This window comes from Halyomorpha halys, unplaced genomic scaffold, assembly GCF_000696795.3.
Source record: "Halyomorpha halys isolate HHAL.00 unplaced genomic scaffold, Hhal_1.1 Scaffold517.1, whole genome shotgun sequence".
NCBI classification, from domain to species: domain Eukaryota; kingdom Metazoa; phylum Arthropoda; class Insecta; order Hemiptera; family Pentatomidae; genus Halyomorpha; species Halyomorpha halys.
In genome coordinates this window covers 466,518-486,187 of record NW_027112024.1, presented here as the reverse complement: position 1 = coordinate 486,187, position 19,670 = coordinate 466,518, and the positions used below count along the sequence as shown (strand labels likewise).

Genomic DNA, 19,670 nt, shown 5'->3' with positions numbered 1-19,670 from the left:
ACAATTTATCATCTTATCATTATTATTTTTTCTTTTAATAATATCCCTGTTCTTCTTTGGCACAAAACTAATTAGTATAAATAAGATATTTTTTATTTAATATTTTAAATTAAGTGGTAATCTCTACAATTGACAAAATGGCACAATTTATTCTTCCCTATATCCATGGATATTGTATTTTTTCTAAAGTTTCCCCCCCAAAAAAACAAAACATAATTTGAAAACAAATCATTTTTGTTTTCATTTTTTTTTTAGTCTACGATTAGTAGAATGTTTAAAAAAATAAACAAACAAACAAAAACTTTCATCTCCAATGATATCTAAGGCATGAGAACCACCAAGGTTTTTGGAACATTAACCCCAAAACCAGGTAACAATAACCCAGGTAGAGGATAGTATACTCTATTTTTAATATAATCTAAACGACTATTGTGAGAGTTGTGTTATCTTCATGTATCTTTACATGTTTTATGTTCACATTTTTTTAATTCTTTATATTCTAAGCACAAATGAAACGACTAGTTTCAAAACCAGTCGACTTTTATTTTGAATATTTTGTTTTTATTAAAAACATTTTTACTATATTATTCCTCGAGATAAAAATAATTAATTCCAAAACCAGTTAAATCACAAATGAACTGTTTAACTCCAGAACTTAATTTCTCCGCGTCAACAAATTTTAAATTCAAAGACCTCTAATTTATAAAAAAAGTTTTAAAACTTAAATTTAATGTCTTGTGATTTTCACCTACGTAACTCGGGACTACCTAACTTGCTCTTTTTTTTATTCTTGATCATTGCCTTTTATTTTTTTTTTTCGTTATAGCTATATTTCAAAAAAACTTGGCTGCCTACTCTGGCGCCATTTTCATTCTAAAGTGCATTTCTTAACTTCATTAAAAACAAAAAAAAATCTACGTGTTCCTTCTTAGTATAGCAGGACAAGAAATGTTGTTAGACCTGTTTCAGTCCTTGGCAAAAAGTCTTAAGGTTAAACTTTTAAGCTCTGGCCACATTATTTTGTTACTTGTTATTTTGCAAGTACTTTTAATGAATTTAAAAAGAAAATAATAAAAAAATCTAAATTATTACGAATTTGTTTATAACTTGATATTGAGAGAATTTGACAATATATTTTATACCCATTAAGTCATCTGCATATTTATGTGTGCATTTACCGATATCGATTCTTGTTGGTAATCGATACTTTTTAGGACCTCGCCGACCCGGCGAAGGCTAGCAACACACTTCCCGAACATAGGAATTATCCTGATTGTGTTCGAGGACGTCGACTTTAATGAATTCACACTCCACTGTCAGGAAGTTGCGTATTTAATTATGCCCTTATAACGTTTCTTGTACTTCTAGTTTTTACACTTTGGAAAAGACTTTGTTATTACGAAGAATGGCGTTCTTGACTGTTATGTTAAATAGTGTTTTTTTGTTTTGTTTTTTCTGCAAAAGGATATAAATTGTTAATGCATAGGAACGAAGCATAGAAAAACAATTGATCGCTGTGTATTCTATAACGGTTTACAGTGATTTGAAACAATCAAAAAGAAAATATAAAGCTATTTATCATGTTCCTTGAACAACCTTTATATATCACATTCCTTCACTTTTGAATAATTGACCATACATAATAGCGTTTATATGCGATTTCTCAATTTTTTTTCTTTCCTTCACGACAGACTTGCGTGAAAATTAATCCATTATTTGTAAAAAATCATTTATTTGCGTACTGGTCATTCACGTTTTCATTTTCTTCAAGAAGAATGAAAACGAATTCTTCTAAAGAATAATTTGGTGTTTCGAGTATTAAATTTTGATTATAATTGACAATCCCCAAATATTCTCAATATAATAGGTTATTTCCTGCAGAATGTATCTTTCTGGAATTGATGTCCACTTCTTTAAGATGTTTTTCAGAGCGAAGAAGCCATCGAATAGAAGGAGAAGGAGTAACGGTTTCTTCGCTTCATTTCTCGGCAACGGCAACTGAATTTCCGCCACCCCATTTTCCACAACACAATGTCATCAGTCCTAGATCAAGCGGCCGAATCGTGGCGCATTCCTAACTGGAATATTATCTTCCAGGCACCTAGCTCTAATTTCGAATCTTGGCACTCGAAATGTTTCTTCGGATTAATATCAAGGAATTCGTGTGCGAGATGGTTCTTTTGACAAGAGCGTCGAGTAGGGTTACATTATCCTTGGTTTGACCCTAAACCTTGACCACTTTACGTGAGCTATTTGCTGCCCCGAATAAGCGAGCTTGTTTAAATTCACCCCTGCCCACTGCCTGATATGGCTGCCTTACATGGATACACGAGGCAGTGAATATTTTATCAGATGATGAATTTGTTACATATGAAACAATAATAGAAATATTTTCTTCAGCTTGCAGCACACGTTCGTTATGTAACTTTGTAATGATGTAATTATTCTACGACCATGTAAAATATCATTTGCTTTATAAAATAAATTAATAAAATATATTAAATGAACAACCATTATATATAGAGAGAGCAGTGGTAGTAAGTCTTTTCTTCTAAGTGATATTTAATTAGTAAATATCTCCTTAATATTGAAAGTAATAGTCAGGTGGTCAGTAACTGACATGTTCTGATATTCCCACTCATATTCACCCGCAATCCAGTGGGAGGGATATAAATTTTACTATATTCAGTATGGATCGATCCCGCCTACAGAATCATCTCAGATGTGTACGCCTTCTTGCGATTTAATGAAACCATTTATATCTAAAATTAAGATATGCGCGTTTCTTGAATAAATTAAATAACATACGAATTGGTCCCAAATCTAAATCGCTAAGTATGGACCAAAAATTATATTAGACCTTACTCTCCTTCAAACCTGAAAAGAGGGGAGTTAACAACGCCCTCGAAACTCAGGTTTTCAGGAATGTCCGCCATTAGAATGCTGGATTTACACGTTTGACACTTGCCGCAAATCCAAGAGTTGTACCAGTGCTTAGTAAACAAAGGAAGCAACAAACATCGGTATCTACACACTTGAATTTCTTCGGCTATTATATTCGATTTACTCTATTTTCATTACAAAAAGAAACAAAACTAATTTTCCATTGTTTGGCAAACATGTAGAGGCATCTTTAGAGTTATTTTTGAACAACATCTGATAATTTTATTTTTTAAAAAGGCATAACTTTTTTCTAACATTTTGATATTTGCAAAAAGCCTTTCCTCTACATAAAAATAATGATGTAATATTTTTTTTAAAATATTCTATTTCCAACTATTCCATTGTCCAGGTTTCAAAAGGATTGCTTTTAAAACCTGCTGCGGTCCTGAAAAGGTCCTTAGTCGGATTATCGCAAAAGGCCTAACCCGGTGTCAGTTTCTCTATGCGCTAAGGAAACTCAACCATTGCGCAGAATGGTCCTGCAATGTTCCGCTCGTGTTACTTCCAAGAAAGGGTCCTTACAGGAGGAGGCTGAAAGGACTTTCTACGACAGGGCAAAGGACTAATTGTCTGTCCTTCCACAAACATCTTAAGTACAACAATTCTAGAGGCTCCATGTTCTGTCTCGTTGCATGTTCTGTTCTTTATTAGCCTTCGCTTCAACATGGTTGATTTAATATAACATTATTAACAATTATTTTAAAGGTTTATTAATTAATATATTATTAAATATTAAAAAAATAATATAATTTACACAGTTATGTCAGCGCTCTAGAATGGATCTCGTGTCCTTCCCATAGATGTAACACTAGACTTTTTATTCAAGGCAAGGTTATGTGTTACATATCTTACCTTTACTGTTGAGAATATCTTGTTAATATTGAATAATATCTTGTTAATATTGAATAATATCTTGTTAATATTGAATAATATCTTGTTAATATTGAATAATATCTTGTTAATATTGAATACCGTAACAGACTGAATTAACTGGACGTAGCCGTTTTGCCTTGGCGATATCATCGACGCCCATGAATTAACGTGCATGTGAATCAGTTCTGATTACACATGTTTTACCAATTAATAATTTTACGCCTTTAAAAATATGATGTGTTTCCATTAATAATTTTAAGAGCTTAAAATTCTATGTAATACACCTGAGAAAAAAATTATTATTATTAAGTTTCGATTTGCAAATGAATAAGAATAAATAAAAAACTAAAGGTTACAGATTCAATAAAAAAAATAATAATAATAAAATAAATCACAAAGAAACGAATATTAAATTTATTAAACCGCACCCTCGGTCCAATAATAATAATAAACTCAAAAAAGGTCATAAAATATATTTTAAAACCTTTTTATTTTTATATATTAAAATCGGTATCCTTTACATCCAAGGAACTTTGTTCCTAATGAATTTTGATTTAATTTGATTTTTTTTATTGATATTAAATCATTGCCCATCTTATTTTTTGAAAATATCATCTCTAAATTATTCATACAGTGCAACGCTATAATTACCAACTCCAGTAAGTTACGTCAGAATACGATTCAGTAACTATTCTGTGGTCATAAATGCTTATCCTGATGTCCTTGGAAAAATAATTTCTGGAATTTTTATCTTTTAAGTAAGATAACCCTTGACATGCTTACGTACCTTCCCTTCATCTGGACAATATTTCGAGATAGACATCTTGCAAAGATCTAGTGACTGCGATGAGATGAGAGGACACCCTCATGGTCGGGATAGGATCAGTATTCAGAAGACGAGAACCTCCTGGTTTTCATACAATTCTACCGTTGGGCATTGGGATTCCAGCGTCGTGCCTGGACTCCAGGAGCGACCCCACGTCCCTTCTTGTAGGTCACGGACTCCCCGCTTCGCGCTAACCATTTATGTCTGATTCTGCAGTTCGCTTCCAGCTAAATCCCAAATCTTTGAATGTTCTTTTGTTTCACCTTAAACCCTATATTAAAAAAATAAATAAATCGGAACGAATAGAAGCTTAAATTTAAAAAATGGCGCTTTTTCAAGTCAATATTATGAATTATTCATATGTTAACTAGTTATAATTTAAGAGAATATATTGAAATAATAACTTGTCATTTCATCACGACTACAGTGAAAAATAAAATATTTATCTACCTCAGTTAGATTCGAACCCAAAACTTGTAATACGGTGCCTTTCTAATGAGGTACCATTTCCTATTTTGGCTACTTTAAAAAAAAATTAACATTTTAAAACTATTAAATTTCAGTTACCATGTTTTACGACCGATTGCTTAAATTTATCATTGCATTTTTTCTTAGCAGTTTAATATAAGACGTGTTTTTTTTCTTTCTGTTTTTCACATGTATAGTCTGTTAAATGATTTACAATATATTTAAAAATGTAATTCTTATTAACACTATTTAGTGATACCAATTAGTGGACTTTTTTTTTTAATAACTGTCATCTAGAACCTGTATGATATCTGTAGTCTAATAATGATTAGGATTTTGTGCATTAGTAAATTTACTTATACTGAAGTATCTGTATCCTTAAAAAAAATGATTGTGAATTAGGTTTCATTTTAAACAGAATTTTTATGAAGAAAATATCCAATTTTATCAATTCGAAATCAGAAAATTATATATAAAATTTATCTAGATTTTAATAAAAAATTAAAATTATCCAGTAGAATAAACCGGTAAAACATCAAGCGGTACTATGACCCATTTTAACTTATGCCTGCTCCATTTAGAACTTTACTATTTGAACTAATAAAAAAAAAAAATACAAGTATTTCAAAGCAAATGCCTCATATTCGTTAATTACTATCCATATAACACTAGAATATCTAAAATGCACTCTGGATTAATTATATACATCGTACATGACTAGATCTACAAACTGATAAATAATTTCTTCCAGTCTTGCCCCAACTCATTAAACCCTCTAATCACAGAAATAGGAAATTATACTAAAACTTTAGTAAAATAACTATAGCTAAAAACTAAAACTAAAGATGAAAAAATAAAAGAACCAAACATATGTTAATGTAAATATAAATCAATTATATCTATCTATTTCATGTTACTCAATGATTTCTGTCTTATTCTATTTAATGTTACGTATTTTATTTTTAATTCAATATAATGGAAGTATCCTAAAACAATATGGTAAATGATATATTCTTGCAATAAAAAAAAAAATCTAATTTAACTTGTTTGATCAAGTGAGGAAGTAAACTTTATTTGCCGTATTGCTCCAACATACTGTTTACGGATAACTTATCATTTTCATTAAAACTTGACAGGTTCTTTAACCTTTGATCGTTTTTATGAAGTATACCGTAATCGAAAAAAGTTTTGATGAACCGACGATGACTAGCCCACGAAGCGGAAGATGCTTTGTCTATGGCCGAAGATGGGCAGACTTTTCGGGGGCGTGGGAACGAGAAGGGTTGAGGAGCATCTGCTTCGGTTTCCCACAAATCTGTAAACTCGGTCGGTATTTGCAGACCTCCTGGACCAACCCTTGCCGTGAGAAAGGGAGTCCTCTTCTCTACCTGCTTCTGCATTTGCATACAATGGGTTGATGATGGAAACCTCACGCGCCTCCTCCAGTTCTTCCTTTTGGTATGGTACTGTACCATCTAGCATTGATGGTCGCCCCACAAGTATCGGTGTGGGTTGAGAAACGATTTGGCAAAGCCGAAAGAAATAAAAAGAGAACTGCGTCGTAAATATTTCGAACCGTAAAACAAAGCGGTTGTAAAGAATATTTCTTCCATTAAGTACAGCCGGCTTATTATAGTTTAATTGCACTCCCCGATCTTTATCTTGGCTTAGATTTATCTCCTGGATATGTTATGGCTGCGAGTTTATTTCTTCTTTTATTTTTCCACAGGCATTAATAACACCACCACTTAAATAAAAAGTATAAGACTATCTGATCGAAAAATTCGTTGGCTTTTGTGTAGTTGACAGATATATATGAGTCTGCATTGAGTTAGGTGCGATCTCATTTATTTATTCTTCGTCATCTCTTAGCTATTATTTCTCATTATAACTGGTCCAGCATGTGCTAACATTATTAAACAATATTATTAGCTATCTTTTTTTATTATTTATTTATCGATATTTACTGCTGTTTTAAAATTTGTAAATTTGCTGTTAGTTATGCAATGACATTTAGAAAATCTACCCATTGATAGAACTCCAATAAAATTTCAAGGGAAGATCTAGGAGCCATCTTATTTTCTGACGCCTTTAATGAAGGAGAAGGAAGGTTATAAAGTTAGGAAGTTTATAATAGAAAGACTGGTATTTGGTTTGGGCTTGAATGGCAACATATGGATCATTGAGGCCTTTTTATGGTTTTATTTGTGACAAAGTAAGGAGCATTGAGGATTTTACGAAGGATTAAATATTTGTGATCATCGAGTTTTATTGAATTGGAGAATTATCCCAAACTCTGTATCTAATAATTAACTCTAGTTTAAGATTACATATTTTAAAATCCTATCGATTTTGTATAAATACATTGTTTCAAATCTTTTTAAATAGCATTAGCTGATAATTTAGTATTTAACATAGCATTAATTTATTAAGACATTATATGTCTAGGTAATTGAATTAACAAGTTTCTGATTACAATGCAAGAACGAAAGTTAAATTTATAGTTTATGTAGAACTATTTATATGAATTTTCATCATCTACAACTTAAATTACTGATATTTAAATTTCCTTTAATTTACAATATATTTATTATGTTCATTTTTATAATGTTAATCGAATGTAATTGAAGTTATTGCTTTCCAAGCATTTGTTCAAGTTTTGGATTTGTGACAAGTGGAAATTTTCTTTTATGAAGATGAATATTTTTTTCATGTCCTACTTGATTTCAAAGTTTCTCTACCTTCGCTAATAAGAAAGCAAAATAATTTATTTCATACTGAACCCTCCTTAAAAGAAACTTACTTATAAAATACTTTTAAATAATTATATTGAGGTTGAAATGTCATAAAATTAAAAGAGACAGGTTAACCATGAAAACTTTATACATATGTATTAAATTATGAAAAAAACAATATAAATATCCGCAAAATTGTTGGTGAAAGTTTGATATATGTATTTATTATTGGTCATGATTCTATTAATATTATTATAATTAAAGTCTCTTAAATTTAAAGATTTTTTATTAGTAGCTAAATAGAAGATATTTTAAATATATTTAATATAAATAGAAATAGAAAATCTAGCTGTGGATTGAGGAATGTCCTGTAGTTTGTTCACAATCCAGGTACCAAAACGACTCAACAGTAACCATTTCTTTTGTACAAAATCTAACTTACTTAAAATATCTGTATTTTTATAAACAGGAAATATTTTAAATTAATGAACAGGGTTCTTTTATTTATCTTAAACTTCATCGCTACTATACGATCTGTTTATATTTATTGTCGATTTGTGCAAATAATTTTAATTTTTTATTTCATTTCCTGACAACATTTTTCTAATTATCGTTCGTAAAATATGTTTTTGTTTTTATTTAGTTACTTATATTCGCATTAGCTTCTACCACTCCTTGCTAGAAAAATATTCCATAACTTAGTGAATGTCTATCTAATTATAGAAAGAGCGGGGAAATTCGAGAAATTATTCTTAGTAACTGGGAGGAGTTTAGCCGTGTGGTATTCAGTCGTTTAGTAGATTTTGTACAAAATTAATGGTTGCCATTAAGTCATTTTGGTACCTGCGATATGTACAAGCAACGCAACTTCCTCAATTCACAGGTAAGTCTTCTATAATTATAAACAAAATCCTCAGTTAGATTGGTTTAATCGTTAACCCTAATGGGATTTTTTCATAACTATTTATAATTTATTACTATAAATAATTACTTACTAATAACTAAGAGTTACTTAATTCGTATGATACTGACAGTTTCTTAAATTGCTGCAATAAAGTTGAAATATATTATTAAATAATATTAGAAATAAGTTTTTAATTACTAATCCGTTGTTTTTAACTATTATTTCCTCATGGCAATTATTATTCGGTATTTAGCTTACAAAATAATATAATTTCCGAGTTCGCAATAAATATCATGGAATTGAAATTTAAAAAAGTAATAAATTAATAAAAAAATAATAATTGCTAACTTGATCTATTGAATTATTGAATAGTTAATTATTATATGTTTCTACTATTATTTTATTTAGCTGCTTACCTTGAATGCAAAGAGCTAAAGAAATCTTTTGTTTTAGATATATTTATGTATTGATTAATATTATGCAAGATTTCTTGTAAGCGAAGAAATCGTTTTATCATTTTCCTTTAGCATTATAATAGTAAGTAATGGCTAATTTACTTCACGCATTAGATATTTTTCCTTCTTCTCTTTAATTGATTTGAAAGATAGGCTATATCATGCTCATTGGCTTAAAAAAAAATATTATTATAAAAAATATCTATTCAACATACACAATCCGTAATGCTGCGTACTTTACAATGACTACCTATTAGTAACAGTTTACGTAACTAGTAATCACGTTGTCCCATTGGAAAACATCACTTCATTTTTATTGTTAAAATTCAACTATCCATAAAGGAAACAAGTAATGTGATCCCATGGCAACCACGGCGCTGTGGAAGCTAACCTTTGAGTGAGGTTTTACCCGTCCCTAATTCGTGCACTATCTCAATTCAACAGCTAATTTTTTGGTATTAAAATATGTTGAAATCTTTAATTCCAAATTTGTACCATCTCGTCAGAGTCCGTTATTTCCTATGTCAGAGTTCTGAAACCTCTAATTTATTTATTTAATGATTTTATTAAAGTTTTAGTAAAAATTTAAGAATTAAATTGAGATTTATCACTTTTCGGTGAAATCCCCTTTCTTTTGATCGGATTTATGACAAGCCATCGCTCCTGAGAGCCGGGAGAGGAAAATACCGGATTGATACAGTATTATTTATATTTACAATGAAACTAAACTATAATATTATAAATTAGTTATTTGCAATAAACATAAAAACTTTTTGCTGTTAATTTTAATTTATAAATATAATAAGTCATGGTAGAATGATAATTTGTATCGTTTATATTGAGATAAAATGAAACATTTTCTTTCATAGAATATATAAAAAAGTACCTATTCCTGAATTTAAGACAGAGAAATTTCGGACATCCTAAAGTAGCTCTTGTACCTGAATAACTTTTTCCTTGAAAATGGCAAAATTTATGGCGCCCTAAATGTCGCCTGGGCCAAACAAGTAGTCACAGATGGCAGATGCCTCACATTTAGGTTAACGCACCATCACGTAACTTTCTGTTGTTTATTTTTCCTTGTCAGGGCTGGAAGTCACTACCTGATGGTGCAAAAGAAAACCCTTTGTATTTCGACTGTTGTTTTGTTTAAATAAGCAATGCGTTTTTCACTTATAATATGCATTATTATCAGAGTTACTTTCAAACCTTAAACCTTCGTAAATCTTATCTCCCTTCTTAAGATTTATGTAACCTCCTCATTTCTCAAACCTCTTTAACAGATTTAAAAGCCCTGATCAAACATTAACACCTCGGGTTCACGGACATACTCGAGAGGCACCTTCGGTAATCGATTAGCATAAGTCGATTTGTACAACTTCGTCACGTGTGATGAACAGGTCCCGTGGCGAAACGGGGATGACTCTATTTGCGATTGGGCGAAGGACTCTCGTGACAGCGGAGTGACACAAGTTAAGCAAGAATCGATATTACTTAACATCGCTGCCTATCTACGATGCAAATCGGATTTTAATCGATATTGGCCTAACGAAATGGCTCGTTGGTAATAAGTAGTTATTGGAACTAATGTTGTGGATTGTCATAATCGTAATAGATTTTGATGTACGGTCTAACTTTGATGCAGACAAATATACATATAGTTAGTACCTTCTAAAAAAAAAAAATTATTGCCAAATCTAAACTTTTTTTTTTACAGTACCATTTAGCATAGGTTATATTCAACTTTCTATCCCTAAATAATAAACAATGTTGTAAAGATACCTACATCAGAGGGATCTGAAATATTTCTTAGAGGAACGACCTGTTTCTTGATTTTTAGAACGTGTTTCTTAAAAAATTTGTAATACAAATAGTTTTAAAAAAATAAATAGGGACATTGTTACAATAATTATAGCTATCTTAACTATGTCAATAATTCCGGCTAACAAACAAACAAAAAATATATAAAATAGTTGTTACGGTTAACAAAATGGTAGCTCAATCTGAGTGAACTTAATGAAAATATGATTACGTAACAACAAAACAAGATACAGCATTGAAATTCCATAGATAATACTCAATAACAAAAATTGACTTACCTGTGCACGTTTTACAAGGTTATCAAATTGTGAGCAGTTAAAAACTATTGCGAGGGTCATAAATATTACAACACGTGTTTGATACGTACCAACAGACCATCCCACGTTTTAAACGGAAAAATAAATAACCTCTATAATAAGCCGCTTGAGAGTTTTGGTAAATTCTGTGTCGGCCTATTCTCACCCCACGTGGCACAATCTCACCTCATTTTACATTATTCCTTTTTTTACCATTAAAGATTGAAATATTATTAAAATAATTAAAAATCAAAATATTAAATATCTACATACCCTTTTTTTGGTTTGCCTACTCGTTAATGAATATTAAGAAATTAAATCTATGTTTTATTGTCGTACCGTTGTCATAACGACGTAGATACTTTTTATCCTACTAATTCCGCCGCGAGGTGTTTACCTGTACCCAAGCACCTCCTTTCTTCCATGGCATTCACTCCTGAGGAATGGGGGTCAGCTGCGATTGTTGTGGGCTGCGGGTCGTTGCCAAAACAATTCCTTGAGCCATTGTTAATCCTCTCCGCCGAATCCTAATTAAAAGCGGAGATCTATTAGAAAAGTTCATTATCTCCTATTGTTCGCCTCGAATGTAGGTTAGCTATCGGCTCGAACGGGATAGGCCAGCAGCAAGTCGTCGAAGGATACCTTACAAGCGCGATAAATGTCGGCCACATTGTCGTAAAAACTCGAATGAGGAAGGTCGAGGGGATTAAACGAGTCCATGAAACGACTTCTCGATGGTCCATTCAAAGAGGATCTATTATGACAGCTGCTATTGTCCATTTGATATTTGCATTGTGGACTTTGGTTCTGGCTAGGAAATACGAGTCCTCGCGACTTTAAATGGCGATACGTGTTTGCTGTTGAATGGCCGATATGAAGATATAAGGAGTTTAGGGTGTCAAGGATATTCACGACACAGCGACAATCGGTTAATGTATTTCTCCTTTACATATGCAGTAACTGGGTTACGCTCGTTTCTAGAATAACTTCGCCTGGACTCGGAATCAATTCAAATTCAATCTTGTTTTAGCAAAGAATGATACTAGCTTTATTTTTAAATATCAATGACTGTGATTCGCTATTTATTTTATAATATATTCTAGAAATGGAACAATAATAAATTATACAAGGTCCTTTGTTCTAGCTGTTTGTTGTTCAGCTCTTAGCATTGCGACATTGATGGAATTGTCCTTATATGTAAGCAAGAAATAGAACGGAAAAAACTGCGTCGCTCCACAAGGTTACTGTGGCGAGGTACGGGGAAATCTCATGTTTGGTTTGCGGTTTGACATGAATTCTACGGCATCGAATACGGATTTCGCCTGGTCAATTGTTGATTCGGCTTCTTAGAGATATTCGGTGGTACTCATTGGCGCTCAGTATGAGCATTTTTTTTTCAGTTGGAGCTTTATACCTTTAAAAATATCTGCAACACTATAAAACCTAATAGAACCTTATCTAAAGTAAAGTAAATTTACAAAAATATGAGCCCGTCTCATGGTTTCTGAGATAGAGATTTCCCACAATAAATTCACTGACCTCTGATTTTTCAGTTCATATTTTGTTAAATGTTGCTCTTTAAAAAGTGTTTTCTAATGTTGTTAATAGTTTTAAAGACATGGAGCTCGGAATGAAAAATTAATTTTTTTAACATTTTGAAACAGCTGCCATTTTGAATTCCCTCTAACTACACTTGGTAGACTCATCAATTTTGACTAGTAATTATACGTAGTTTTCAATAAATATTGAACGGGTGAAATAACATACTCCGGGATATTGTAATATTAGCTCTTTCTACGATTCTAAAGATGGCACGTCATTTCAATTTTTGGATAGCGGGCATGTTTTAACACGATTCAAAACTATCAAGCTGGCGAGTGGATACGGAGTACAACAACTGCACTGCGCATGTGCCGGCTATTTTGATGGAAGTTTTGAATCGTGTTGGAACAAACCTAACGTCTTCCCTCTTTAATAGATTTAATTATCAACTATTGACAGCGTCATTCTCTTTTTATCTTTATCATTTATTCTTTAAATATAGTCATGGGAACTTGATTAATATTTTTTAAATGAACAGAGTTGAATTTGATCGTGAAATCGTATTTTCCACGACACAGAAGTAGAAACAAATCATGGACATTTAAAAAACAGGCAGCGGCCTAGGCAGGAAACCGGTAGTACACCCGTTACAGGAAACAACTGGCAATTATATCAAGGCTGGGGTCAAGGATCTTTGCTGTCTCTAAGCTAGAAAGCCCTTGCTAGCCCTTAGCCCTTGCTAGCCCTTAGCCCTTGCTAGCCCTTAGCCCTTGCTAGCCCTTAGTTAGTCATTTCACGGAGGGGAGGGGGCTTATTTTATTTTAATTAGGGAGGAAGGGCGTTCAAATCATTTATCCGTTGTATGAAATATAACTAATAAAATATGCCGTCATAGGAACACGGAACTGCTTTTTTTTACCAATAAAATAGGATTGCAATATAACGGAGGATTATAATTTTATTAATTTCTAAAAATCATTGTTGTTTTTTCATGTAATAATATTATAAGATAGCATTTTATAATTATTTTTTTATTTTATTATTTTAGATGGAGAATCGCTTCTGAAGGAGGAGGATGCTGAGAAACCTCCTACTGCATTAGACCCACCAAAATCTCCAGGAAGTGAAGAGCAGAAGAAGGACCCAGAGCGTCCCAAGACCCCACCGAGAAGATTTATTTCTTCAATCCTTGGGGGCGACGCACCTTATGGAAGCAGCAGACACGTACTGACTGTTGCAGAAAAGAAAGAATACGCTTGTACAGAAAAACCTGACGAACCGCCCAAGTGTCAACAGGTGTCTGTCATACAGCGGACTCCCGGACTTCCCAACAAACCGGGTCTCACCGTAGAGCCGGAACAGGAAGCCCCGATCGATTATCACGTTCCCAAAAAAGAAGAATCTGAAGAAGGCAAGAACAAGATTGCTCTGGCGTTTAAGAGAGGTCAGATATTGATAGCAGGGAGGAGGATTGGTGGCAGCGGCCAGATCCTCATGGCGGCTGCTGGCCATAGCAGAAGTGGAGGAGGAGGAGGCCACAGCGGCGGCCAACAGAGCGGGAGTTCTGGTGGAGGGTCGAGAGGTTCTAGTGGAGGCTCATCTTATTCTCTCAGCGGTGGAGGTGGTATGTCTTCCGGTAACTCTGGTGGTGCGGTTGGTGGCACTGGAGGAGGTGGAGGGCCTGGGAAGTCGAATTATGGTCCCAGTTCACCGCCTACTGGATCACTGCCTCCGTTCTACGAGAGCCTGAAAGGAGGCGGTCTGCATGGGTATCAACAATATGGCTCCCAGTACCAGAACCTGGTCAACGACCCGCTTGCTATGGATTGCGACACCGGACAAGAACTTCCTAATCACTATCCTCCTAACGGTGGTGATGGGCCTCCTAAACAATATTCGTTATTGCAGAATGTTTGTGCAACCTATGGCATATGTGTTAAAGAGGAAGAAGATCTATCAGCATATGTCAAGGATCAGAACTTTTTGCAGTACGATGATGCCCTTATGGTTGATTCTGTGACAGGAGCAGTCGTTGACCCTCTACAGTTCACTGCTACCCTTACATTCTCCAGTCCTGCTGACCACACAGCAGCTCTCTTCGAAAGCCTCTCTGATGCTGCAGATCTATTTCTTCGAGAGGTAATTTGATTTCATTTTTCACTTGGTTTAATCAGTTATGTACATACAGCTTTTCACTTAATTATTTGCCACTAGTTTTAAGTAACACATAGTTAAAATTATCTTAATATCTATTTTTTTTTAATGGATCGACAGCATTAAGGATCATCTTTTCTTTTCCAGCAAACTTCTACTGAAACAATTCCTCCACCAGTTGAACCATCAGTGAACCCTTTTCCTGAGCATAGGGTAGGGTTCCAAGAATCAGGACCAAGTTATCCAAGATTACCTCCAGCTTATCAGGATGTCAAGGATAGAGATATTGGTGCCAATAACAACATTGCAGAATCAGAAAGACCACAAAACCTTCAGTTGCAGGTGCAAATACAACAACCCACTAAACAACCAAAGTGGGAACCTAACGTAAGAAAATACCACATATCTATTAATGTTATGTCAATATATACTTTCATATAGCATCTATTAATTCTTCTTCTTTTCCTTCAGACTAATTCTGCACAAGGTTCTCTTCTCTCTCCCGGTCTTTCTTCTCTTGAACTTGATTCAAGCACCTCCATGTCATTACCTTCACCTACGAGTTGTTCTCTAGACGGGACTGGTTCACTTTCTCCTCCACCCCAAGCTCCAACAGATATCACTTCTATACCATCCCTCCAAGTCCGAGTTGGAGTCCTCCAACATAGGGTAAGTAGCTAATCAGTTCATCTCCTTTGGAAGTAGTAATGGGAAATTTTAAGCTTTAAGACTTCATTTTTTAGAACATACATAGAAACCGATTAGTTATATTTTCTCAAGAAAGAAAAATTTCAATTAGGGATTAAAAATAATTAAATTTCATTTGTTTGAAAATATCAGTTCAGTTATTAGTTCCTCTACTCACACTACTGGCTAGTTCTCTTTAAAAAGTTTCATATGAATACTTTAGGGATACTTATGAAGTCTGTTTAGTTTTCTACTTTTTTATTGCTACTTCAAAAAGGAAAGATGGCTTCAGATTATGAATTTTAAAATTGTAAACAACTAACAATGATTTTAATTTTTCGGTGAAGACCGCACGCCCAACAGGAATGCCTATAATGATGCAGTCTTCACCCAGCAGCCAAGTAAGTAATGTAAGCCATCTTTCTTTTTAGCACTCAGTGATTATAACTTTATTAATATTATGATCTTATTTTCATTATTATAATTTAATTTTAGCTTGGATTACCTGGTGATACTGCCTTGGAGTTTGTTAACGGTGGTCATGGTATTAAGAATCCTCTTGCCAACAGTGAGAATGCAACCATTCCCAGGCCACCAGAAGATAAAGATGATAAGTCTGGACTTAATCATAATGGCAGATTCACATGTCATTTGTGTTCCAAGACGTTCAGCCTTCAACGTCTTTTGAATAGACACATGAAATGCCACTCTGACGTTAAAAGATACCTTTGCACATTTTGTGGAAAAGGGTTCAATGATACTTTTGACCTTAAAAGGCACACAAGGACTCATACAGGTACTTATGATTTATGTTCTATTTCATGAGCTAACATGTTCTGAATCTTTAAAAAAACATATCCTGTAATTAGAATATCTTGAAAAAACAATTGTTTTTCTAAATTAATAATATTTCATTTTTAGCATTTAGTAAAAAATCTTTGCTACTAATATAAAAATTTATTCCAAAATCGATTCAACTTTTCAGATATTTTGCTTTTTCTTTCAAGTACTAGAAATTATATTGCTTTTACAGTTTTTTTAATCAATGATTAAATTTTTGTCAACTACTTTCAAATATTCTTGGTTTATTTTTCGCACATAAGCAATGAATCATTTTATGTTTTACAGGTGTCCGACCTTATAAATGTAATTTATGTGAAAAATCATTTACACAAAGGTGTTCCCTTGAATCCCACTGCTTAAAGGTTCATGGAGTTCAACATCAGTATGCATACAAAGAGCGCAGGACAAAGGTATGTATTGTTATTGATATAACTTCATTTCATAATATATATTTGTTTGTTCATGTATATATTTATATTCAATTACTATACTTACTATAGATTTTCTCAAACTAACATAAATAAATACTTTTCATGAAAAGAAGAGGGTTGGGGATGTGGTTAGAGAATAACACAAATAAGTTGAAAAAACTTATTTGTGTTATTTTCTGACTGCACCCCAACCATCTTCTCTTTATATATATTATTCACAGTCAACTATCTTCTCATCATTATAAATACTTTTTAAGTTTAACAACTAATAAAGGAACATAATTATTATTCATTTTGATATCCCAAACTTTTTTTTTTCAGATGTATGTCTGTGAAGATTGTGGACACACCACGAACGAACCAGAAGTTCACTACCTGCATTTGAAGGAAAATCACCCGTACAGCCCCGCACTTCTAAAATTTTACGATAAAAGGCACTTTAAATTTACAAATTCAAATTTCGCCAATATGCTTCTTGTTCGATCATAAACTTACATTTTGCATTAGACCTTACTTGCCAAAATTATGTTCTTTATTACTTTTAGATTATCACTTTCATGATTGTTAGATTTTATTCAATAAAGTCCTCCATTCATTCATAATGTTGGTAACATAGGTCTGATTTGAAATGTTAGACATTTAACAAGTTAGAATGTTAATACTTGTATAGTGGATTTTATTTATAAAGAAGTCCAACAATTTTTTTTTATCATTTATTAAAGCTTTTCTTTTTTAAATAAATAAAACATAGTAACTTTAACAGTAATGAAGAAGTTATGATATTTGATAACGACAAATTTTGGATTTCTGTTTCACAATTTTATTGAAATGTTTTTAGTTTTAATAAATGTGTGGGGAAACCTTCATAATGTATTATTTTTATAAATAACTATTTAATTATTAGGTACCTGTGATATAAATTTGGAAAAAAAAACTATTATTATTTAAGACAGTGTTGACAAATCAGCTGAATGATAAATGGAGTGTAGTCTATAGAAGGTGGTTTAAGTAATTTTATTTTTCTAATCTTCATATTCAAAACTAATTCCATCACTTACATAGATAGATAAATTAAGCATCTTTCTTTTTTCTTTTCTCTTTATTAAAATTTTTATTCAGTAAACAACAATAAACTCTTGGCTAGCTTTACGGGTTGTTATTCGGTTTTGCCAGTATAAACACTGTTTCATTTTGTACATAAATGTTATATTTTTTATATTTTAAAAATAATTCATTATAAATATTACATTCCAATAATGAATGTTAATCATGCTACGACCTTAGTGTACATATTTTCCTTTTAAAGGGCTAGTGGCAGTATTGTGTTTATCCAATAACTATTTAAAATGAATTTGACTTTTAAAATGCCTTATATTCTAAACAAAGATTATGTACTCTTTATGTAATAACATCTAACTTTCATAAAGATATACATCTTGCTGGTTATCAAACGTTTCATTTATTTAGATTCATAAACATCAGTAAATTTACTTAGTAGATGAAAAATAAATTAAATAAAAAGGAAAAGTAATAAATTTTTATTTCATGACAATAGTATATATTCATTTAACTCAGCTAGTATGAAAATAATACATATTTATTTGGATTAGCTAGTTTTTATATAAGGGTTGGTGTTTATTCTTGTGATCTTGCAGTATAATTAATTTATTGCTATCTTGCAATATTGATATCAGCAGAGAAAGATCTTAGTAATATGTTTTCATTGAAGTGGTATGAGGTTGCTGGCAGTTTGATAAAGCAATTGACTATTTACACATATAAATCATGTATAAGTTTATACATCCTAAGACAAAATTATGTTTCTCATTCGTTGCTCACCATACTAGTCTCTAATCAAATAATATGCCCAGAATACATAATGATAAAGTACAAAGAGGTTATTAGAAACAAATTACTTTCAAAATGAAAATGAGAATTGAAAAAAATATGCTATTTATTTGTTTCAAAACTAAGATTTGCACTGATTTGAATAAGTTTCTGAGCGATATTTTCATGTTGTTTATGTATATACCTTTTTTAAGATGTAAGAGGTTAGAATTTGACTTAACCTATTAAATTAATTTATGTCTTGAGTTACATCTTTATTTGGTGACACCAATCATAGTAACAATGACTCAATATATATTTTATACCTAGGTATAAAAACAACTAAGAGGCAAAAATTAGGGTGAAATAAAAAAATTTGATTAATAATTTTTATTTGATTCAAAGTTAAGACCTACACTGATTCGAATAAGTTTTTGAATAAATTCCTGAGCTATATTTTCATATAAAATGATACCTTTCGGGAGAGGTAATTGCTGTAGGTTAAAATAAAATTAATTTATGCTTTGAGTTACACCCTTCATTGGTAATACCTATCATAATAACAATGACTCATTATATGCTTTATTCAAAGGTATAAAAACAACTTAAGAGACAAAAATTAGTAAAAATTTAAAAATTAGATTATAATTTTTATTTGAGAAACAAATCATCACTAAAAGGAAATTAATTCCCATTTTTTTTTCTTTTTTTTTTTATAATCTAATTCATATACAAAAATAAGGCTCAATACAAGGCTAAAATAATAACATTCTAATTTTATTAAATAATCATCATACTATTCTCTTCATAGCATCCTAAAATGATGTCTAATTTTATTAAATAATCATCATACTATTCTCTTCAT

General features: G+C 31.9%; 1 protein-coding gene across 3 annotated transcripts in view; it reads left to right on the top strand.

Moving 5' to 3' along the window:
* The window catches only part of ovo (transcriptional regulator ovo), a 69,584-nt gene that overhangs the window by 47,642 nt on the left and 2,272 nt on the right, over window positions 1–19,670 (top strand). The window contains exons 2-8 of one of the 3 annotated variants that reach the window (XM_024358988.2): window positions 13,912–15,002; window positions 15,165–15,404; window positions 15,489–15,686; window positions 16,052–16,105; window positions 16,200–16,500; window positions 16,833–16,957; window positions 17,300–17,412. In XM_024358988.2, the coding sequence (XP_024214756.1) occupies window positions 13,912–15,002; window positions 15,165–15,404; window positions 15,489–15,686; window positions 16,052–16,105; window positions 16,200–16,500; window positions 16,833–16,957; window positions 17,300–17,412 (2,122 nt within the window). Of the gene's footprint in view, window positions 1–13,911; window positions 15,003–15,164; window positions 15,405–15,488; window positions 15,687–16,051; window positions 16,115–16,199; window positions 16,501–16,832; window positions 16,958–17,299; window positions 17,413–19,670 lie in introns of all 3 variants that reach the window. The other 2 variants (XM_024358987.2, XM_024358989.2) reach the window with 2 other exon arrangements.